The sequence below is a fragment of the Topomyia yanbarensis genome, chromosome 1 (genome assembly GCF_030247195.1).
Source record: "Topomyia yanbarensis strain Yona2022 chromosome 1, ASM3024719v1, whole genome shotgun sequence".
Classification (NCBI taxonomy): domain Eukaryota; kingdom Metazoa; phylum Arthropoda; class Insecta; order Diptera; family Culicidae; genus Topomyia; species Topomyia yanbarensis.
Genome location: NC_080670.1, coordinates 110,704,900 through 110,728,877, shown reverse-complemented (window position 1 = coordinate 110,728,877; position 23,978 = coordinate 110,704,900). Strand labels below are relative to the sequence as shown.

Sequence of the window (23,978 nt, the reverse complement as noted above, 5' to 3'; positions counted from 1 at the left end):
CCCAGGCCTTGGTCAAGTCTCCCCGCAGTGGGGAAACTTTACCAAAAAAAACGATCTCAGACAAACTTTTATAACTTTTGAAAAAGTAAATTAAAAATTTCGCAAAAAATTATGAACACGAATAATACCATTTTACATTATATCTCAATGACTTTGGAAGGATTAAAATTTTTTTTAGAGCAAATGCAGGTTTAGTTGAAAACCTGGTCAAGTCTCCTCATGTTCCCCTACATGTGGGGCAGAATGATAAACTGCAAATAAGGGATTCCTTCTCAAACAGCAAACTTGATGTTTTGCAGTGCGAGTGCACTTTACCTCGTGGTCTACTACCCTACTCCCCCCAATACGAGCATCTATCTTCATTTCCCGGCCCGGTATGTAATATGATATCCTGAAGGAAAAGTTGTCTCGAAGAAAATCATTGTGTTCTATATATCGATCTCTCCCTATGTCGATGGTCCCTTCAATATCGACATAGAGAGAGTTATCTGTATTGAATTAAATCAATCCAATATTTTTTTGGGTGTGGGGGGGGGGGTTGTATGGTGTTAAACCCCAAAACCTTTTCTTGGCTACGCCGTTGCTTGGAGTTATTTATTTCGCTTTTCATTTTCCGATATGTTTCAGATCGATTGATGGTTATAAGTTAGGAAAATTGCAGTCAGAAGTTTCGCACAAATGAACATTTTTGTACCGATAAGTTATCAAGTTCCTTCCAGACAACTTGGAAGTGTTCGGTGATTATTTCTAGCGGATGTAGATAGTAAAATGAAATACAAAATTTGTTTTATCGAAATAATGTTTAGCTTATTTCAATGGATTATTACTATATTGAACAATAAATAGGCGACAAAGAGTAATCAACAAACAACAAGCCATAACTTTTAAAGTATTCAAAATAGATATTTAAAGTCTTTAGTAAAGTTATTCGCACAAGTAAGAGCTACAAATTTGCTGAAGACATCATTTCGATATAATCACTTCCAAGAAAATTTGTGATAATATCTCACTCATAGGGGGATTATTCAGCAAAAGCACAATACCAAAAGAAAGGGCATATTACCTCCATTAAATTCTCCGAAGATATTATTGACCTAAAATAAGCCGTTTTGGCGTTAATAATAGATTATATGTTTTTGGTCATATTTCTGGCAATGGGAAATGATAAAAATCTTTCGTCCGCATTTAATGTTAAATATCTCTTTTGATAATAGTCCATTTTCAACAATCTATAGATTGTTCGAAAGGTATTCGTTAAAGCTGTCTAACATATAAATTGTTAATCTATATTGTCAATTTCGGCAGATAATTTAAAAAAAAAAACTGCAAAAAACGCAAAAAACAAACTGCATTTTACCGGACGTTTCGACCTACTAACATGTTCAGTCATCTTAAGCGGCTTACTATAATGTAATATTTGTTAAAATCTAACACTAAACACAAATTTAAACAACATCACTTACATGCTAATAACGTCTACACAATGAACAATCACATTATCAACTGCTGTCTTGTCTTGTACACTCAATCTCCGTTGGTACTTTCTTCGGACGCACGGTGCTCTTCAGCTTCTCTATTAAGCCGTTGTATGCAGACCTAAACTTAATAGAATCCCGTTGTAGATTGAACGTGTTCGACTCTCCTTTTATTTTTATTTGGAACATTTCCACTATCAACCGGGTATCGGTCCTAGGCACCTCGTCCAATATTTTAGCATTTTTAAAATCAAAAAGGTGGCCTTCATTGATTGCATGTTGTGCTAGCCCCGTACTTCCTACGCTTTTTTTTTATATGATTCTTATGTTGTTCCAAACACTTTTTTAAAAATTGACTTGTTTGTCCAATGTATGTCTTATCTGTACAGACACCGCATGGTATTTCGTAAACAACATTAGTTCGACGGTCTTTTTCTATTCTGTCCTTAAGCTTACTGTGTACTGTGCCTTTAATTTTGTCAATGGTTTTAAAAGCTAGTTTTATGTTATGCTGTGATAAATACCGGGCTATTTTTTTTCTCCCAGACCCGGTACATAAGGTGCAGAAACAAATTTCAATGAACATCAGTGTTTTTAGGTTCAAGAGTATTGTACAATTTGTGTGTTCGTTCTTTAATAATCTTGTTGCAGAACGAACCTGAGTAATTATTATTAGTGAGTATTTGTTTCACAACTTCTAGAGCATTTGAACGATAATATACTTCACTTAGTTTCAATGCCCTATCAACTAATGCTATCGCTGAATTTTTCTTATGGTTAAATGGACTCGAGGAATTATAGTCTAAATATCTGCCTTCTGAATCCTTCGGAGTCCATTCCATGGTGAGATGGTCCTCTTCCCTGCGCACTATTGTATCCAAAAACCGTATTTGACCATCCTCCTCAAGTTCTATGGTGAGCTGCAGTCGTGGGTGGAAACTGTTAAACACCTCCAGCATGCGCTCCACTTGTTCTCTTCGCACACTCGATAAACAGTCGTCAACGTACCGCCTGAAGCAAATTGGTACAATGCCTTCTTGATGCAACTGTTCCAGCGCACTTCTCTCAACCCTCTCCAACACTATGTTTGCTACAACTGGCGATAAGGGAGATCCCATTGGTAACCCAAATTTCTGCTTGAAGAAACGACCTTGATGCATGAAAAAAGTTGATATCAACACCAACTCAAGCATTGCAATGAAGCTGCTCTCAGGAATCTTGGTGTGCTCCTCCAATTCGCCCCATCGTAGTCGTACACTTTCTATGGCGTAATCCACAGGCACATTAGTGAATAGTGAAACAACATCCAACGAAAATAACACACACTCATTGGTTACAATGTGCTGTCGAATATCGCCGACAAATTCAAAGCTATTCACTATATGGTGATCTGTTTTACCAACAATTCCATTTAGAATGTATGACAAAAACTTCGCTACATTGTATGTTGCTGTACCAATCGTAGAGTTGATTAATCGTAGCGGCATCCCTTCTTTGTGCGTTTTCGGCAGCCCGTACACTCGTGGCGGGTTACAATTATAAACCTTTAGTTTCAATTTTGTGCATTTATCTATCCATTCCTCTTGGCTCCATTGGTCAAATATAGCATTGATCTTTTTCAGTGTGGACGACGTGGGGTCATTCCTAATCTCTTCGTAGGTCTCCGTGTCATTCACTAACGTAAGCATCTTCGATTCATATTCAGCCATATTCATTACAACCGTGAATTTGCCTTTATCCGCTTTCGTAACAATCAAGTCATTCCTCTCCGCTAGATATTTGCTACTTTTTATCACATCTTTCCTTATCCATTCGTTATCACTATGAAAAGGTTGCTTCAGGTAGTTGATGTGATTGATAATGGCATTGGATACTTCATTTCTGATTGTATCGGCTTGGGGATCCCAGTGAATGCAACTTTCGATTTCAGATAGCAAACGTACGTACGGTGGATGCTTTAAATCTGGCACATTAAACCCACCACCTAGCTGCAGTGTGCGCATGAGAAAATCGAGTAACTCAACGTCCGTATGATTACTAACACAGGAGCTCTTGTGACACAATTGCTGTATTTTATTCGTTTTTAAAATCTCCAGTTTTCTCGTCTGCTTTGACTTGCTTCGTCCGAAAACAGATTCTTCTTTCCTTTTCACTGCATTCTTTATATACTCGAAATCTTCACTCGACACATACTCAGCGATGTGATTTAACTGTGCTGCTGCTGCTTTTTTCAATTTACTTACGGAGCGGAGGCAGTCTGAGATGAGCAGACTGAGTAAGCTTTGTTTGAATTTTTTGGTGATTTTCTCTGCTTTCTGCATAGATTGTTCATTTTCGATTTCCAAGTCTAGACGAAAATCGAAGCCGTTTGGAACTATTTTAGTCCTGCGACAGTTGAGTAGAAATAGTTTCCGGTTTCTTAGTCGAGCTAGTTTAAGCTGCAACTTCATATAGTTCCGTAGAGTCAACTCCAGTCTGTGGCCGTATTGCCGACCAAAGGATTTCACGAAGAACATTGTGTGGATGCTCACCGTGAACTGTTCTTTTATCGATATAACATTGTTGCTTTGTTTTCATCACCGCTAGCAAATTTGGTATGGACGGTCATCGATTTTTTTCGGTGAAAATTAAAACAAACTGCATTTTACCGGACGTTTCAACCTACTAACATGTTCATCCTCAGCGGCTTACTATAATATAATATTTGTTAAAATCTAACACTAAACACAAATTTAAACAACATCACTTACATGCTAACAACGTCTACACAATGAACAATCACATTATCAACTGCTGTCTTGTCTTGTACACTCAATCTCCGTTGGTACTTTCTTCGGACGCACGGTGCTCTTCAGCTTCTCTATTAAGCCGTTGTATGCAGACCTAAACTTAATAGAATCCCGTTGTAGATTGAACGTGTTCGACTCTCCTTTTGGCGTAGGACTTACGTCTTTCTTTACTATACTGGGTGTCATTTCAAAATTTTCAAAACGGATGCGTTACGTACACTTTGAACCTTAATAACTTTTCTCCTACTAAAGGAATTACTAATATTGTTTCATAAATCGAAAGGAAAACGTTCAACGCTTGCTATTGATACCTTGTTTGCTATGTAAAACTTGTTTAAAAAGTTCAAAAACTACTTTTAATGCGAATCAACATTAATGCTAGAACCTATAAATATGGGTGTCACAGTTTTTCTTAAAGCCAGACGTGTCTAAGCCACAGAGCAGAACACACGTACGTGTGTTGCTCAACGAGAAGCTGCATTTTGACCACCAATCAAATCATAGCTACTGCCTTATCGCTGCCAACCAAGAACTGTCGTCGCCCTGCGTGAAATTCATCGCTCTCAGAAGTGGACAGAGTTACTAATTCGCAAGCTGCTCTTCCAGTGCCTGGTCTGTGAGATTGCACAGCATTTCAAAACCGATCTACTCTTCCGGAGCTCAGCCGTAATGGCCCTCTATGAAGCCAGCGAGGCCTGCCTGGTTAGTTAGTTTGTTGGAAGATACCAATCTGTGCGCTATCCATACCAAGCGAATAATCATCATGCCGAGCGGGAAACGGCGAAATAATATTCACAACAAACGGTTCTTATTAGGACCACAAAATCGTTCTCAGAAGAATTACAATTGAAATTTCCATTTCGTGCTTTGGAAAATAACTTCCCTCTTATCAGGTTAGTTATTTTCTATAATATCCGAAAAATGTACGATAAAACTAATAAACTGACCAATTGGACGGAAGCAAGAAAATACCTACAAAAATTTGAGTCAGAAAAGTGACATTGACGGAAAAATGCTTCGATCGTATCTAAGTGTTTGGCAGCTGAAGTTGCCGATTTGTTTTCCAACGTCAATTATTTGCGCTGTGCTGTACGGAACAAACAGATTTTTGCGCGATTCGTTGGGAAATAATCAAAACAATTGTGTAGTAGATTCCATAGATTTTACCGTAAATTTTGAAAGATTTTGTAAAAGCATTAAAATTTGAGTCAGAAAAGTGACATTGGCGGAAAAATGCTTCGATCGTGTCTAAGTGTTTGGCAGCTGAAGTTGCCGATTTGTTTTCCAACGTCAATTATTTGCGCTGTGCTGTACGGAACAAACAGATTTTTGCGCGATTCGTTGGAAAATAATCAAAACAATTGTGTAGTAGATTCCGTAGATTTTACCGTAAATTTTGATAGATTTTGTAAAAGCATTAATTAGCCTGCTTTGATGGGTGGTTTTTGCAAATCTATCAAGAACATTAGTGAATGTGGCAACCCTGCTACTAAGCGAAAGCCACACCAAAAAGAATCCATCTGCACTAAGAAGTTTATAAAAGAGATCGCATTGCGATATACAATGCTCATTCGATGTGAGCTGCGAAAGGGGAATGTTCGTGTATGTACGCAGCAGAAACGAATTCAGGCAAGGTTCGAATCGTTAGAAAGGATTCTCGTCTGGTATCACCAAAAATAGTTATTTGCAAACCGTTCTTTTTAGGATGAAAACATAATGGAGAAAGAATTGAATTAGAAAGATCCATTTAATAACTTGGATTGAGTTTGCGCCTGTCAAGTCTGCTGTACTTTATCAGTGACACATATAAACCAATGTTTATCGAATTAATCTACAAACCCGTAGGTTTTTGCAAATCTTTCAAGAACATTAGTGAATGTGGCAACCCTTCTACTAAGCGAAAGCCACACCAAAAAGAATGATGAAAATATTTCCATTTGTCGCACAAAAGGATGGACTTCCATCTGCAGTAAGAAGTTTATAAAAGAGATCGCATTGCGATATACAATGCTCATTCGATGTGAGCTGCGAAAGGGGAATGTTCGTGTATGTACGCAGCAGAAGCGAATTCGGGCAAGGTTCGAGTTGTTAGAAAGGATTCTCGTCTGGTATCACCAAAAATAGTTATCTGAAAACCGTTCTTTTTAGGATGAACAGGGCCGCAGAGAGAAAAAACGGGCCCGGGGGGTCCAACGTACGGGCCCCCACCACTGTGTATTGCCTGAGTACAAAAAAGTCATTGTTTGAAATCCATTGGAGTTCACTGATATTATGTATAGTATACTGAAATTTTATATTTATGTACCATTTTGTTGCTCTAGTTGTTTGTAGTTCCAATGAAGGAAAAAAAACGTAGAGTTTTTATACTTTGGGAATTTTTATTACCTCTTCGACAGTTTTGGTGACTTTGAAAAGCGCCATTTTTGTAATAGTATTTATCAAAGTAGGGAAATGACAAGATTAAAAACGCTTTTAATCCACCTAACAGTGTGATGAGACATTTCTTATAACTCTTTTCACTCTCTTCGGATATTATATCGTATGAGAACATTTAGAACTTGATGCTACGCGATGTTTTTGATAACACATACTACATGGGATAGTGGCAGGACTCAGAGAATCGCTCAAATCAGCATAGGACAACATCAGTGCTAGAAATTTCAAACCAAATCAATAGGAAAGCGAAAAAATGGCCCATAAAATAGACATATTGTTAATGCTCTGTTAATAAAATATCTAAATTGTGGTAGGAAAACTGAATTTTCCTAAACGGGTTATTTATTAATCATTCGCATGTATGAAAAAAGCCTTATATTTACATTTGTGAGTATCGCCCTTTTCACAAAAAAGCGTTGAAATGAACTCGCAGCTCATGATATCATGCTATCTCTGAAGTGCATGCGTGCATAGTTTCAAATTTTACTTTGACATCGACTTTTTCTAAAGGTGACTTCCCAGTAGTATTCTTGATTTGAATTATTATCGCTAATCCTAATGCCAAAGAACAAATAAAAACCTCTCGAAAACGAACCGTTTGGGGAAATCATCATCATTACTGGAATTTTCATTTTCACGAAACTTTTCGATAGCCTTCCGTCACTTGCGTTAATGCACTGGGTGCACAGTGCTCCGAAAATCTAGCGAAATCGTCTTAGGGCACCAGCGGGTCTAATTCAGAGCTATCTGCGCGGCGAGTTAAATCTGTAAAGAATACTAAAAATTAATTTCTATTCCATAATTTTCAGTGCAGCAATTCGAGAGATCGTGCTCACCGCAAGCCATGAAAAATAGACTACGTTGTGAAGCGATGGTCACTATTTATTAAAAAATCACGGTTAAATAAAAAATTAAACTATTAAAAAATTTCAAATAGTTTATAATTTTCACAAACTTATTAGGAAAAATTGTTTAATAAGCTTTCGTAATATTGTGTAGGAAAAAAGCTGAAAATTTCAGTATTTTCTCTCTCTGCAACATATAAACCCTTAAGTATACCAATCAATTGGTATACGAATTGGAATAGGTTCGTCAAATTTTGGAAGAAGTCTATAAAATAACCCCTTGAAAGCTACCTAAAAATTGTTGTAGTTCGATGCAATAAAAAAATCATATTTGGCAATTCATATTTGGCTGATAAAATTGGGGTGTCAATGTATTATAATAGATATTCAGCATTCGAAGAAGTTTCTTGAGAACGAGTGTAGAACGACTTTGTTTCTACGGTCAGCGGCGTAGCTAGAAATTCGGTTTGGTGGGGGTTTGGTGAAAATCGATCTTACTGTCCAAACGGCATAATTCCGAAACCATAATTTTTAAAGTTTTAAAATTATGCAGAATTATTTTCCAGAAAATAGTAACAAGGTTCGTGTCTTTAGCGAATTTGTTGAGACTTTATTGTAGTCATGAATATTAACCTGAGAAAATTCACCATAAATACTTCTTGGACGATATACCGTCAAAATTATTTTATCAAATGATGCGCTGTTTAATGTTTGTAAAATTCATTGAAGATACTAAACCTCATAAATTGGCTGTTTCAAACTGATGCTATCTTGACCTTAAATTACTGTTTGTAAACATTTGACCCATACATATAATTGGTCATACAACAAAAATCAAAATGTTGATGAGCATTGATCAGAACCTGCTAGAGTCGAATGGAAATCGTCATTTTTCATAAATTTCTCTTTACATTCGGAAAGTGTTATCCTCGTTATTAATCATATTACGTTTTCGTCTCAACTCGACGCATTCCCAAAATATAAACCTGTTTTAATCCACCTAGTGGTGCAATTGTGCTTTTCTCATTTGTCCAGACTACGATTTCATGGCTGGTTATGTTCAATACAATGGTGGAAATGAATATTACATGTTCAGTACGATTTGCACATATATACAATGGATCGACAGCCACGATTTTGAGATACTATGTGATACTGAAACATCGCTTGAAACCAGCTGTGGATCATGGAGAAAGATTCGGGAGGTCCGGGTCCTTCCGAAAATTTTCAACTTGTTAAGAAATTTTAAACTAGTTTTAATTTTAAAGTAGCAACCCCTCATTGCATAACCTTTCTATATAAGAAAGGCAAAAATGTACCAAAGTCCAAAAAAGTCCATTTTTGCCAAACATCTCAATGTTTCATGCATTTTAAAGGCATTTGGCATCAAAAATACAAATTTGATTTTGAAATTTTTTCATTTCAGTTTATATGGGAATTTGCTGTGTGATTGCACTCTTCAACTCGTAACTTCGGAACCGGAAGTCCAATCAATAAAAAATTCAATAGCAGCCGATGGGAAGGTTGTACCTTTTATTTGAAACTAACTTTGTGTAAATCGATCCAGCCATCTCTGAGAAACAGAGGTCACATTTTCCACATACACACATACATACACACACAGACATTTTCTGATCTCGACGAACTCAGTCGATTGGCATATGACACTCGGCCCTCCGGGTCGGGATTAGATTGACGAATTTTAGAGTGAATGAGAAAGGCAAAAACATTTTTTGCAAATGTTGAAAGTTATGCATTTTTTTTTGGTGAGCAGTTCTATGTTTCATAGACATTAAATCAATTTTATCTTCGCTTCCTATTAAATAAACACCCTTATTACAGTACATCTCTACAAAAACGAGCTGAATTTGAAAATAAATCTGAGGATTATGATTGATTACAGAACTCTGGAATTTTCTATTGGAATGTTTTCAGGCAGGAATTTGATATTGATGCTATTAGACAACTGTGAAATCAAGACCAATAGATCAGTTACATATCAGGACCCCATTCCGACAATTTATCAAAAGTCCTCATGATGTTTACAACAACAGGTTATCAATCTACGGATCAGATAATTGTTATTGTAATATTGAATTAAATCAGTCAGCATCAATAAATTTTCAACTTCAATCCAATTTTTTTTGTTGGGTGTGGTGTGGGGGGGGGGGGGTATATGGTGTTAAACCCCAAAACTTTCTCTTGGCTACGCCGTTGCTTGGAGTTATTTATTTCGCCTTCCATTTTCCGATATGTTTCAGATCGATCCGATGGTTTTAAGTTAGAGAAATTGTAGTCAGAAGGTTCGCACAAATGAACATTTTTGCACTGATAAGTTATTAAGTTCCTTCCAGATTCTTGGAAGTGTTCGGTGATTATTTCTAGCGGTTGCAGATACAAAAAATGAAATACAAAATTCGTTTTATCGAAATAATGTTTGGTTTATTTCAATGGATTATTACTATATTGAACAATAAATAGGCGACAAAGAGTAATCCACAAACAACAAGCCATAACTTTTAAAGTATTCAAAATAGATATTTGAAGTCTTCAGTAAAGTTATTCGCAAAAGTAAGAGCTACAAATTTGATAAAGACATTATTTCGATATAATTACTTCCAAAGAATTTGTGAAAATATCTCACTCATAGGGAGATTAATCAGCAAAAGCACAATATCAAAAGAAAGGGCATATTGCCTTCATTAAATTCTCCGAAGATACTATTGACCTAAAATAAGCCGTTTTGGCGTTAATAATAGATTACATGTTTTTGGTCATATTTCTGGCAATGGGGAATGATAAATTTTTTTTGTCCGCATTTAATGTTAAATATCTTTTTTGATAATAGTCCGATTTCCACAATCTATAGCTTGTTCGAAAGGTATTCGTTGAAGCTATCTAAAAACATATAAATTGTTAATCTATATTGTCAATTTCGGCAGATAATTTAAGAAAACTGCAAAAAACGCTATTTTTACGCATTCAAACATTCATATCTTGGAAACTAAACATCAGAATCAAAAACAAATTAATAGCGTCCATACTGTTTTTTAGTTCGTTCATTTAAAATTGGTTTGGATAAGATCGGTTCAGCCATTGCTGAGAAACACGAATGAGAATTTGTCCGTTACATACATACACACACACACAGACGCACACACACACAGACATTGTCCCAAATCGTCGAGCTGAGTCGATTGGCATATAAGACTCGGCCCTCCTCGGAAAAAATCTTGAAAGTTTGAGCGAATTCTATACATTTCTTTTATAAGAAATGTAAAAAGATAAAAAACAGTAGGAAAACTAATTATTAAAAGAATGTACAAAAAAGCTAAAAACAACAAAATCAACCACATAAACAAATGTCAATTGTCAAAAAATGTTTAATCGAGAAAAACCAAAACAAAACCTATAAAAAATTGGTAAAGGAAAACAGGAAACTAGAAAAACATAGAAGAATTAATAAAATCTTAAGAAAGAGGTATAAAAAATTATATTAAATGAACAATTGGAAAAAATAAAACTACGATAAACGGAAAACTAAAAACTAGAAAATGAGAAAGAAAATAGGAGAAAGGTAAAAATTAAACAAGATTAATTTAGACAAATTGGAATGAATTTGAATAAGTAAAATTGCTTTTAGAAATGCAAAAAAACATGAAAGAAAGGAAATAGAAAAAGGCTATGACAAGTATAAATGTAGTAAATAAACAAATTCTAAAAATTAGATGGAATGACAAAAGGAACAAATAAAAAAGCAGGGTATTAAAATATAAAACAATAAGAAGAAAATGAAGAAAGCAGAATTTTCTCGAAAAATTGCGAATAAAATTAAATAACAGAGAAAAAAACTAAATTAAAGTAAGTGATAGTGATTGCAATAGAAAAAAGCGAAAGTAAGGAACGTAAAAAAATGGATAAAATAAAAGTGTGCAAGCAGATAAAAAAGGCAGAATCTTACAATTGTAGAATACACAACTTGTATGTAATCCACAATTTTAACAAAATAAAAAAAAATTCACGTAGGAATAAAAAAATGGAAAAATATGAGAAACATGGATCAAATTTTAAATAAGGGTTTTGGTTGGATTTTACGCTATGCTGGTTTCGAAAACATTCATAATCCTATAAAAACATGAATTATTCTTTTATTTGTGTTGGTGTGTTAGCACACCTTAAAATATTTTGTAACGAGTACATTATTGTAATTATGTAAATGTATATAGTTATAATTTAACTTAGTTTTTTTATATTATTAATATTTAATTTTCGTTGTTCATGTTTACCGCGTTCATAAAATCGAGCTGCTACGGTAGCGCGAGAGAGACTTCTTTAAAATAGACTTGCTATAATCCACTTGAGTTACCACCGTTCTTCGCACGCGCCAATTTGTAGTTTGCTTTGCCTAGCGTCGCTACCGATGGGAGTGTAATTTGGTTACCGAAAGAGGCTATCGACCTCATCAAGAGTTCACGAACCCTTGCATCCTTCGGTGAAGAGTCTGTTTCACTCTGATGGCTGGCAAGAGACAGGCTGGCACACTTGAAGCCACCCGTAGAAATGAGATGCTGTTATGCAGCTGGGGAAACTCGGGACTGTTAATGCGAATTCGAGAATGTCGCTATTGTCCACTTCGTGGAAATACGTCAGATCCGCTAACGAAGACCTTCAAACCGCGGTTAATCTGAGGATTCTCAAAGCCCAATAAACCACTTTGAACTAATCAGTGGAAGAGGCAAGAGTGGTTCGTCATTTGTTCGCGCCGTGATGTGTTCAGCGTGGTAATTAAATTCAGCCTTAAAAGTTTCACCAAGTTCAATAATCAGTTTCCCTTCCCTAACAGAATAGCAATCGATAGTGCAACCCAATTAGCTTGGCGATTCTTGTGTGCGCGCCGAAGAAGATTTTAAGGTAAACCCGTAGTTTTGGTTACCAAAAAAATGTGCTTGTGCTTATTTGTTCCCGTGCAACGGCAATCTATTTCACAGGTTCGTGGCAGCCGTCGAACGTCCAAAGCATCACATCTCCTCGTTGGTAACCACTCTTGACCCCACGGTTCGTCTCAAGGTTGGTCCCGGTGGTACACGTGGCCGGAAGAAGGCAGCATCCGTCAAACCGCGCCTTGGCAGGACCATTCGACTACCGAAACGCAGTACCAGCACACCCAGTACATTTTCCGGTGACGACCGGAAGATTCGGCGGCACTACCCCGCCAGCAGTCCACGAATCGGCGGTGAAGATTATCGTCGTACACTAGGCGCGATCAGGAGTGATCGCACGTCGCATCAGCAGCAGCAGCAGTAGAAGGAATCGCCGTCTCCCGCCCAACATCGTCACGTAAAACCTAGGTCGTGAGTAGAGTGTTTTTATGTTTGTGATGTCCATGCGCATGGGGTCACCATAGACGGCCGTACCCTACCGTCAAGTTTTGCCATCCGTGGCTCGCCCATATAGATTGCCGTTCAATTAGCACAGCACTGAACAAAGCACACCTCGAGAGGACGCACAATAGGTAGTATTGCGTCGCACAAGATAGGAGAGAGGATGATTGAAGGGAAGGGAAAACTGCCTAGCTAGGTTGAAACGAATATCGGAATGAGAAACTGAAGGAGGATTGTATAAATAAATGTATTGATGTAGCAAAAATGTGCTGTTTGCGATATAGCAGAAAAATGCATCCCGTAGGGTAAATGTACTGATTGTCGTCTTGGTGAAGTTTTTCAGTTCTAGTTAAATCGTGTCGTGTTAGTTTTTTTGGTTGTTTGTTCTTTTACTGGGGAGGTTGGCCCCGATACCATCCGGAATCACTCTCTAGTCGAACTCTGGTTGATCGAATTGGCGGTTTGGACTTTGCCAGTGATGATAACAACCCGCGAGTGTAATCTTCGTTTCGAAATAAATTCGCATTAGCCGTTTCGGATTATCTTTGGCTCGTATAGCACGCGGATCATCGACGCGGACGGACTGTGTCTCCAGCTAACTTGCTTCCTTCCTAAAGAGAGGAAAACCAGAACCTTCTCCCGAGGGGTCTCACTAGGCCGGGCAGCTCTATAACAGGTGGGTGGTCTCTCAACTGAGAGTGGCGCATAAACCACCCACTTACCTACCTCGGAGGCTCGTTAGGCTGGCCAGTTACGTTGGCGCCCAACAATACCAGGCTTTTAGTTTCGTTGCAGCCAATTCACATTGGCACCCAACAAAACTAGGTTTTTTTTTAGTTTTCATACCAATTTCGATTGGTGTTCAAAGAAAACGAAAATTTCTGTGCAATACAGGTTGGCGAAGAAAGAAGTTTTTTTGTGTGGTAACTTTTCCTCTAAAAAGGGGACTTTTCTCAATTGTACATATCATTTCCATTATTTAGTTAATCCGTATTATATATTTGTTATTTGCATGTTAATTTATTTTTTCCAATCATTACATTATATTTTCTTTGTTATTTATTGGTTATCCTAATATAATCTAAGCTTTTTCGCATTTATAATTACATTATACGTACGCCTACATCACCTTATTACTTGCTATAACGGGGTGAATGCTACAAAATGAATCGACTTTTCCCACACGCGGAAGATCTCAATCAAGAAGAAGTTGACTATGAATTAATGTTTGCTATATTCCGGTCGTCAGTAGAGCTGATAGTTTTTTTTTGATTTTTTAGTGTTTTACACTCGCGATTATTTTTATTCTCGTTTTATCTTTATATCGTTTTATTCGGTAGTACGTGTGCATTGAAATTTCGTGACTTCAAGCACGATTATATCTACCGGTGTGATTCGTGAAAGTGATTGTTTTTGGTTGTGATTTTTGTTTTCACTTGACATTATCACTGCACAGACGTTACGCTCAATTTTTTCGCCAAAAGCGACATCTGCTGGTGGGTAGTTGAGTTGTCGCATGTTGCGTGCAAGTTCGCTTCCATTGACGCACGTTACCCGTTAGCGTTTTCCTGTGCATATTGCATACCCGCTAGGCGTTATTTCTACATCAACAGCATGGCTTGTAAGAACTGCTCGAAAGTGGTTAATGATTCTGATCGAATCACATGTCGTGGATACTGCGGAAATTCGTTCCACATGATATGCGTCAAGATGGATTATGATGTTCGTGACGTCCTGGGAACCCACCCACGGAATCTATTCTGGATGTGCGACGGCTGTGCTGACTTATTCTCGAATGATAATTTCCGTAGAATGGCTTCGCGTTGTTGCGACATAGTGCCTGACAACAATTCTCTGAAATCTATAAAGAACGACATAGCTGATTTGAAAGATGTCGTCAAAGCTCTCTCGGTTAAAGTTGACTCAAAACCGCTATCCCCAACTATAACGCCTTGGAATCGAATTGCTGAATATAATCCAGTTTCAAACACGCCTAAGCGCAAACGGGAAGATGATTCGCTCAAAACAAAAATTCCAAATATTCGTGGATCCAAAGCTGCGTTTGAAACAATAAAAACAATTTCACCACCTGAGGAGCTGTTATGGGTTTACTTGTCAGCATTCGATCCCAGCACGACGGATGATGAAGTTTCTACCCTTGTGAAAGATTGTCTGGGGGAGAATCTGCAACCGAGAATAGTTCGTCTAGTTCCTAAGGACAAGGATCTCTCAACTTTGAGCTTCATTACGTTCAAAGTTGGCGTTAGCAAATCATACAGGGATAAGGCTCTGTCCAAAGACTCTTGGCCGGAGAACATCTACTTTCGTGAATTTGTGACCAATTCAAAAATCCAACGACCTATCATCAGGATTACGGCGGAGAAGAATCCATCTGGTGGTGAACAGTAGCGCCAAGCTGTTCCGGATAAACTCATCTGTCCAACTTCTTGTATCCCGGCGAGCGATTTAGGTTTACCTGGAGAATCGGCGACTTTTTCTGTGTCAGGTAAAGCCAAGAAGGGTATATGTCCTTCCGAAGCAATACAAGATGCTGCACGCCCTCAATGTAAATTTCACTTACAGTCTGCTGATGAACACAACTCTACCGCCGCTGTGAATCTTCAATGTCAAAAACAAAATTTGGATCCCATCGTAACGAGCACGTCTCTTCATAGCACATTCGGCTCTACAACGATCACAGAAGGACTAAGCACTCTATGCTATGCTGGTATGACTCATCGCACCCTGGGACGCACTGCTGCTAGCACTATGGAAGCCCTAGATCCCCCTGCCACAGTCGAGCCATTGCAGCCAGCGTTCACCAGTCGTCCCGGTCCTGTGTGCAGGAGTGGTGAAGGGGTCTTCCAAATCGATACCAACGGCAAGTACGAACCTGATTTTGTTAATGCAAGCATTGATCAGCTCCTCGCTTCCAGTCAATCGCGGCATTCAAACCTACAAATATATTACCAGAATGCCGGTGGTATGAATTCAGTAATCGAAGATTATTTGGTAGCAAGTTCGGATGAATGCTTCGACATAATCGCCCTCACAGAGACGTGGCTTGGCGATAGCACTCTGTCAGTGCAAGCATTTGGTGCCAACTACGATGTTTTCCGAACTGATCGCAGCTCACGTAACAGTCTCAAGGCTACCGGCGGCGGGGTACTTGTGGCTATCCATCGTCGATTGAAAGCGCAACTGATTGACGATACTTTGGGGGTCTGTGTCGAGCAGGTGTGGGTGCGAATCAAACTGGCTGGCTACGCACTTTTTCTTTGCGTGGTTTATCTTCCACCGGACCGCACTCGCGATTCGACATTGATTGATTCACATACTGAGTCACTGGAACGGATTTCCGCTTAAGCAAGCCCGGTTGATGAGATCCTGATTGTTGGTGATTTCAATTTCTCCGGATTAAAATGGCGCTCTGCTTCTGACGGATTTATGTTCGCTGATCCCGAATTGTCATCTTTTCATGCTGGTATCACCAGTTTGCTTGACTGCTACAGTCTAAATCTGCTGCGCCAAACGAATAATGTGGTGAACGAGAACAACAGAATCCTCGATCTCTGTTTTTCGAGCAAATCTGACTACGCGCCAAAAGTTACCGCAGCACCGTTCCCCCTGGTAAAGACTGTTAGACATCACCCTCCCCTGCATATATTGCTTGAAGCGATTCGAGTGAAGCATGACTGCAATGCTTCTGACACCGTCAGTTATAATTTTAGAAAAGCCAACTATAATAGCATTATTGACTTCCTGTCGAATATCCACTGGACTGAAATTCTCGACAATGATGATGTCAACGTTGCAGTGCAGACCTTCTCCAATGTTATGAGCTATGCTATCGATCGCTATGCACCCAAAAGAAGTGGCCTTAAATCTAAGCACCCAGCGTGGCACACTGCCGAGCTGAGACGGTTAAAAGCGACTAAAAGAGCCGCTCTGAAGAAGTACTCCAAGTTTGGGGGCTACGTGCTGCGACAACACTACGTTCATGTTAACCAAGTCTATAAAAAGACATCGAAGCGTTGCCATGCCGATTACTTGCGAAACGTGCAACGTAAGTTGAAGTCCGAACCTAAAACATTCTGGAAGCATGTAAACGAGCAAAGAAAGGAATCCGGGTTGCCTTCAACGATGAGCTATGGAGGACGTATGAGCTCTAGTTTACAGGAGATCTGCCAACTATTCTCTGAAAAGTTCGCGAGTGTTTTCTCCAACGAGAAACTGACACCGACCCAGGCTTCACGCGCGGCTCTCAATGTACCTCAATCATACCAGTCTTTGAACTTTATCAATATCGACAATAATATGGTACAACTGGCGATTAGCAAAATGATGGCTTCAACCTCGGCAGGCCCAGATGGTATACCAACTATTATTCTAAAAAATGCTCTGCCGGTCTAATTGAACCTCTTTGTCATCTGTTTCAATTGTCGCTATCAACCGGAGTATTTCCCGAACTCTGGAAATCCTCCTTCATGTTTCCAGTTCACAAAAAAGGTGATAAAAAGGTTGTTGACAATTACCGTGGTATTACAACGCTAAGCGCAGTTCCTAAGCTGTTTGAAATGGCTGTGTTGGAACCCATCTCTAGCCACTGCAAACAGTATATCTCCGAGACTCAGCATGGATTTATGCCGAAACGTTCAACATCTACGAATCTTCTGTCGTTCACAACATATGTTACAGATGCTATGTCGGACGGCCTCAAAACTGACGTTATCTACACGGATCTTTCAGCTGCTTTTGACAAGATAAATCACGCTATTGCAGTGGCAAAATTGGATAGACTTGGCTTTGGTACTAATATTCTCCGTTGGATGCAATCGTATCTCAGTGATCGTCGTCTAGCAGTCAAGATAGGTGATTGTGTATCCGAAGAGTTCTTTGCATCATCCGGTATTCCGCAAGGTAGCCATCTCGGTCCATTGATTTTTCTTCTGTATTTCAACGACGTTAACTTTTGTTTAGAAGGACCACGGTTGTCTTTCGCCGACGACCTCAAGTTATATCATAGAATACGGAATACTGATGATGCAGCTTTCCTTCAACGCCAACTGGAAACCTTTGCGGAATGGTGCGAGATCAACCGAATGACCCTAAACCCCAAGAAATGTACGGTCATTACGTTCTCGAGGAAAAAAAACGCCAATTCGATTCAATTACTGTCTAGCTGAATCCACAATTGACAGAGCGAATTGCGTCAAAGATCTCGGAGTTTTTCTCGATGAACAACTGACGTTTAAACAGCATATCAGCTATATTGTCGCAAAGGCATCACGCTGTTTGGGGTTCATAATGAGAATATCTAAGCACTTTTCAGATATTTACTGCTTGAAATCTCTCTACTGCTCACTCGTTCGATCAACTCTGGAATATTGTTCAGTTGTGTGGAACCCTCATTATCTCAACGGCGTCCATCGAATTGAGACAGTACAGCGCAGATTTGTTCGGTTTGCCCTTCGTCGATTGCCTTGGAGCAACCCTCACCAGCTGCCAAGTTATGAAAGCCGGGGTTTGCTTATTGGACTCGATACATTGCAAGTGCGACGGGATCTATTCCGTGCTATGACGATTTCGGATATTTTGCAAGATCGAATTGACTGCCCCGAGCTTCTCAGTGCGATAAATATGAATGTTCGCCCTCGCGCCCTTCGCAATAATTTATTCCTCCGATTACCTCTTCGCCGGACTAACTATGGAGTAAACGGTGCCATCATTGGTTTGCAGCGGACCTTCAACAGAGTGTCATCCGAGTTCGATCTTCACATTCCACGTAGCAGATTACATGTTGACTTTTTAAATAGATTAAGAAATTATCATTAGGACCACACTGTGTCTGTTGATATTAATTAATTATAAATAAATAAATAAATAAATAAATAAATGATTCGTGGGCAACCAGAAGAGGTATTTAAACTTGACTTACCAAGGAAACAAAGGCAGCTAAGAAGTTTGTTCAGGGAAGATCAACAGGAATGTCGAAACTATCGGTCATCTCTGAATATCAGGGACGAGGGCCCGTATATAGAAGGAAGAATCGTGAATTTAGAGAAGGCATTGTCGAGAAAGGTGGAACCGAAATTAGAATCTAGAGTACTGCATTACTGGTATCGGGTGAAACGGTGTTTGGCTTCCAGTGAAGAAGAAAAGAAAGAGAGGAGGGAGCTAACACGACGAATTGAGAAGGTTATGGTAGATTTTCAGTTTGGACCACCGCTGTCCCCGTATAAGGACCAAATTAACAACATTATCCAAGGGGCCGAAGGGGGTACAGCCATGTCAAATCAGGTAGGCGGGTTTACACTGCCGGCAAACCAGGGGACTCAGGAATTCATCCTCCAAAATCCGCCAGACACGTCGAAGGGGGCAGTCCAAAAACAAACTCCAGTGATTGATGGCTCGATGATCACGGTTTCACAGGAAGAATGGACGAATATGAAAAAGACACTGGTAGAGCTGATGGAACAGGTCAAAACCAACAACGTGCAGAACACAAGAAGTGGGTTTCATGAAGCTACGAACTGGGAAACACAACGCCACGAAAGAGAAGAGATGCGCGGCATCGACCAGGGAAGAACCGGCCAGGATAGAGTTCAACCCCCGCGCGACCAATTGCCAGGTTTCTCGGCACAGGACCAGGATACTGAATCGAGCGACAACGAAGATGGAAGGCGACGACGTCAGTGGAACAGAAACAGCGTAGAAGACGAGTGGTCCATGCACGGAAGCTATCGATCGACAAGACAGTTGGGTTGGCAACCCGAAATCCCACAACGCAGAACGAGACATGGTAGACGAGATGAAGGGTATGGACGTGTGGAAAAATGGAAGTTGCGATTCACGGGAGAGTCAAGGTTCCTAACAGTAGAAAACTTTCTATACAAGGCGAGAAAGTTAGCAGAACGGGAGGGTGTATCCAAGCAAATCTTACTGAGAGACATCCATATGCTACTCGAGGGGGCTGCGTCGGACTGGTTCTTTACATACGTGGACGACCTGGACACATGGGAGGTATTTGAAACGAACATCACCTACCGGTTCGGGAACCCGAACAAGGACCAGGGGATTCGGTCCAAAATCCAAGAGCGCAAGCAACTGCGGGGAGAATCGTTTATCGCTTTCGTGACAGAGATCGAGAAGCTGAACCGAATGTTATCCAAATCACAAATCACAACGATAGATAATCAAGCACGCCGCCCGATCAATCAGATCGATGCAGATTGCAGCGACTATGATAGTGAGCATTCCGCGCCTCTGAACATGATGAGAAGTCGACCTAGCAGGGAACCCGCATCATCCTCCGGCACGAGACCAACCTCTCGCCAAACCCGCGATCTACCGGTGAGAATAGATCAATCGAATCAGCAGCAGGTACCAATGAAATGTTGGAACTGCCAGGACGAAGGGCATGGTTGGAGGCAGTGCACTAAACCAAGGTTGATTTTTTGCTACGGCTGCGGAAATTTGGGGAGAACAATCCGCAGTTGTGAGCGGTGCTCGAGCACTTCCGGTTCCAGAACCAATCAATCGCACCAGGGAAACGAATAAAGGGGTGGGAGTCAGGGAATTCGAGCACCCCGACTGATAATGAAATTCCCGATTTGATACGACAAAATATGACATACGATCCATTACTGCAAGTGTATCATATAAAAATACGAGTGAGTAGATGCCCACATCTTAGAGTGAAAATATTTGAAACAGAGATAGAGGCCCTTTTAGATTCTGGGGCAGGGATAAGCGTATTGAACTCCCTTGATTTAGTTGAGCGGTACGGCTTGAAGATTCAGCCGGCATCGATCCGTGTCTCCACCGCAGACGGCACAAATTACAAGTGTCTGGGGTTTTTGAACATACCGTTCACATATAAGGGGTTGACTAGGGTAATACCAACCATTGTGGTTCCGGAAATTTCTAGGGAACTGATACTGGGGGCAGATTTTTGGGAAACCTTTAAGATAAAACCCATGATTGATTTGGGAAAGGGACCGGAAGAACTAGAGACCGTTAACTCGAAGAATGAATCGCTACTGTGCTTCACGATTGAACCTTCTGAGATCCCACCAGAGGAAGTAATCAACGAGGAATACGACGAAACTCTGGACATACCGGTATACGAAGGCCCTATTGATTCAACTCCAGATCCGGAAAGCATCGAAACGGAGCACACTCTCACGACGGAGCAACGAAAACAACTGACGGAAGTAATCAAAAGCTTCGAGCTGACGTCCACTGGGAAACTCGGAAGAACACACTTGATAGAACACGAAATAACGCTAAGAGAAGGAGCCGTACCGCGCAACCCACCGATTTACCGATGCTCGCCGTATGTCCAAGATGCGGTGAATCTGGAAGTGCAGCGCTTCAAGGAATTGGATGCCATCGATGCTACTCCGAGTGGACCAATCCCCTGGTACCCGTGCGTAAGAAAAACGGTAAAGTTAGGGTGTGTTTAGATTCGAGGAAGATCAACAAACTGACGATTAAAGACACTTACCCAATGCGGAATATGCAAGACATATTCCGACGATTGGGAAAGGCAAAATATTTCTCTGTGATCGACCTCAAAGACGCCTACTTTCAGATCCCACTGAAAGAGGAAAGTCGAAATCTCACAGCTTTCCGCACAGCAGAGGGGGTTTTTCGATTCAAGGTGTTACCTTTTGGACTAATTAATGCTCCATTCACTATGTCCCGTCTAATGGCGAAAGCGATAGGATTTGATTTAGAACCTAGAGTCTTCGTCTATCTAGATGACATAGTTATTGCAGCAGAAACGTTCGAGGAACATTTAAAGCTGCTACGAATCGTTGCGGAACGTCTTCGGAAAGCAGGTTTGACCATATCGCTTGATTAGTCCAGATTCTGCCGTAAACAGGTAATGTACCTAGGGTACCTGTTAAGCGAAAACGGCGTGGCAATAGACAGTACTCGAATTCAACCAATTCTTGACTATTCTCGACCCAAGACTCAACAAGATATCCGGAGGCTGATGGGGTTGGCAGGTTTCTACCAACGGTTCATTAAGGACTACAGCAGAATGACCGCTCCGATCTCAGACTTGCTGACCAAAGAAAATAAGAGGTTTATCTGGACAAAGGAAGCCGAAGATGGGTTCAACGAGTTGAAATCGGTTTTAACTTCAGCACCAATCCTCGGAAATCCAGATTTTTCTAAAATGTTCACTATTGAGTCAGACGCGTCTGATCGAGCGATAGGCGCCGCTTTGGTTCAATAACAAGAGGGAGTAAACCGCGTGATAAGCTACTTCAGCAAAAAGCTCAACCGGGCACAACGTCGCTACTCCGCAGTGGAAAAAGAATGCCTTGGAGTATTGTCGGCCATTCACCATTTCCGACATTATGTAGAAGGAACGAAATTCCGGGTCGTCACTGACGCCAGAAGCTTGCTGTGGCTGTTCAACCTCGGTACAGAGACCGGCAACGCTAAGTTGCTGCGATGGGCATTGCGCATACAAGCGTACGATTTCGACCTAGAATATCGGAAAGGCAAGGCGAATATCCTGGCAGATTGCCTATCTCGATCGATAGCAGTAGACACGATTACTTTGATGCAGGTCGACCCCGACTATGAGGATTTGGTCGAAGAAATACGAGGTGATCCAGCGAAACACAGCGACCGAAAGGTAATCGACGGGAAGGTATTCCAGTATGTAAAGACCGGCAATCGACAGAGCGATCCACGGTTTGCTTGGAAGTACTACCCCCCGAAGGACAAACGGCAAGAAATTATGCAGAAGGAACACAATAAAGCGCATTTCGGTTTCGACAAGACCTTGGCTTCCGTGAAGGAGCACTTCCATTGGCCGAAAATGAGCGACGACGTCCGTAAATACTGCCGAGAATGCCTACGATGTCAGACGAGTAAGTCGGGGAATGTGAACGTCACACCGCCGATGGGGGCACAGAAGCCAGTCGAGTATCCGTGGCAGTTCGTGACATTGGACTACATTGGACCATTACCGCCGTCTGGACGAAATCGAAACACCTGTCTTCTTGTTGCCACCGACGTGTTCAGCAAATTTATCCTGGTTCAACCGTTTCGAGAGGCGAAGGCTAATTCCCTGGTAGATTTCGTCGAAAACATGATCTTCCGACTGTTCGGGACACCGGAGATCGTGTTGACAGACAATGGCTCCCAGTTCGTATCAAAGGCGTTCAAAGACCTGTTGGAATCCTACCACGTTTCGCACTGGTTGACGCCCGCCTACCACCCACAGGTTAATAACACGGAGAGAGTCAACCGAGTTATAACAACTGCTATTCGGGCCACATTGAAAAAGAGCCACAATCACTGGGCGGACGATATACACGATATCGCAGATGCAATACGGAATGCAGTACATAACTCAACTAAATACAACCCGTACTTCGTCGTGTTTGGTAGGAATAAAATTTCTGACGGACGAGAATACAGCCACGTACGCGATAGTTACCAGCAAAACGAAGAAGGGGGGAAAGCAGTGTCAGAAAGGAGGAAGGCACTGTTCGAGGAAGTTAAGACCAACCTGGCTACGGCGTACCAAAGACATGCCAAAACGTACAACCTTCGGTCCAACCCACAATGTGTAACTTATACGGTGGGGGAGAAAGTGCTCAAGCAAACGTTTGACCTGTCGGATAAGGGGAAGGGATTTTGCAAAAAGCTAGCTCCAAAATACGAACCAGCGGTAGTCCGCAAAATCCTTGGGTCCCACACGTATGAGCTAGAAGATCTGACCGGGAAAAGGTTTGGGGTCTACTTCGCCAATAGGCTGAAGAAGATGCACTCTTCTCATCCAAGCCATTAAGTGGAACAATTCCGAGCTATGTACCTCCGAATGGAGCGACCACAGATTACGATGAGCAAGAAAACACCGTTAAGGGTAACTAGCATCTTAGGACAATCTTGAAGAACTCATACAGGAACGTCTCAGGACAGACCTGTTCTTGTAGATACCAAGATTGACCTTAATTAGCTAAAGTTGTTTACCAGCTACGAATATGCTTCCACGAAGACCATTAATCAATCACGATTTAT

At 40.6% G+C, this 23,978-nt stretch overlaps 2 protein-coding genes across 3 annotated transcripts in view; one reads left to right on the top strand and one right to left on the bottom strand.

The window, feature by feature from the left end:
* LOC131694260 (syntaxin-binding protein 5) overlaps positions 1–23,978 on the bottom strand; it is a 2,823,745-nt gene that overhangs the window by 1,002,844 nt on the left and 1,796,923 nt on the right. The gene's annotated exons all lie outside the window — the stretch shown is intronic.
* Positions 14,287–16,398, top strand: LOC131694284 (uncharacterized). Of its 2 annotated transcripts, none has more exons than XR_009306453.1 (2): positions 14,287–15,811; positions 15,863–16,166. XR_009306453.1 is itself a non-coding variant. In XM_058982893.1 (2 exons), the coding sequence occupies exons 1-2, from the start codon at positions 15,657–15,659 to the stop codon at positions 16,290–16,292; spliced, it is 585 nt and encodes a 194-aa protein (XP_058838876.1). In that variant the 5' UTR covers positions 14,287–15,656; the 3' UTR covers positions 16,293–16,398. The 2 variants fall into 2 exon arrangements, 1 of the variants encoding a protein (XP_058838876.1); XM_058982893.1 differs by having other exon boundaries at positions 15,863–16,398.

Bases quoted from the DNA above. Each gene is read 5' to 3' on its own strand.
- LOC131694284 (XM_058982893.1), top strand. From the start codon at position 15,657: ATGACTCATCGCACCCTGGGACGCACTGCTGCTAGCACTATGGAAGCC. The intron at 15,812-15,862 runs GTACGAACCTGA...CCTCGCTTCCAG, and splicing joins CAAATCGATACCAACGGCAA to TCAATCGCGGCATTCAAACC.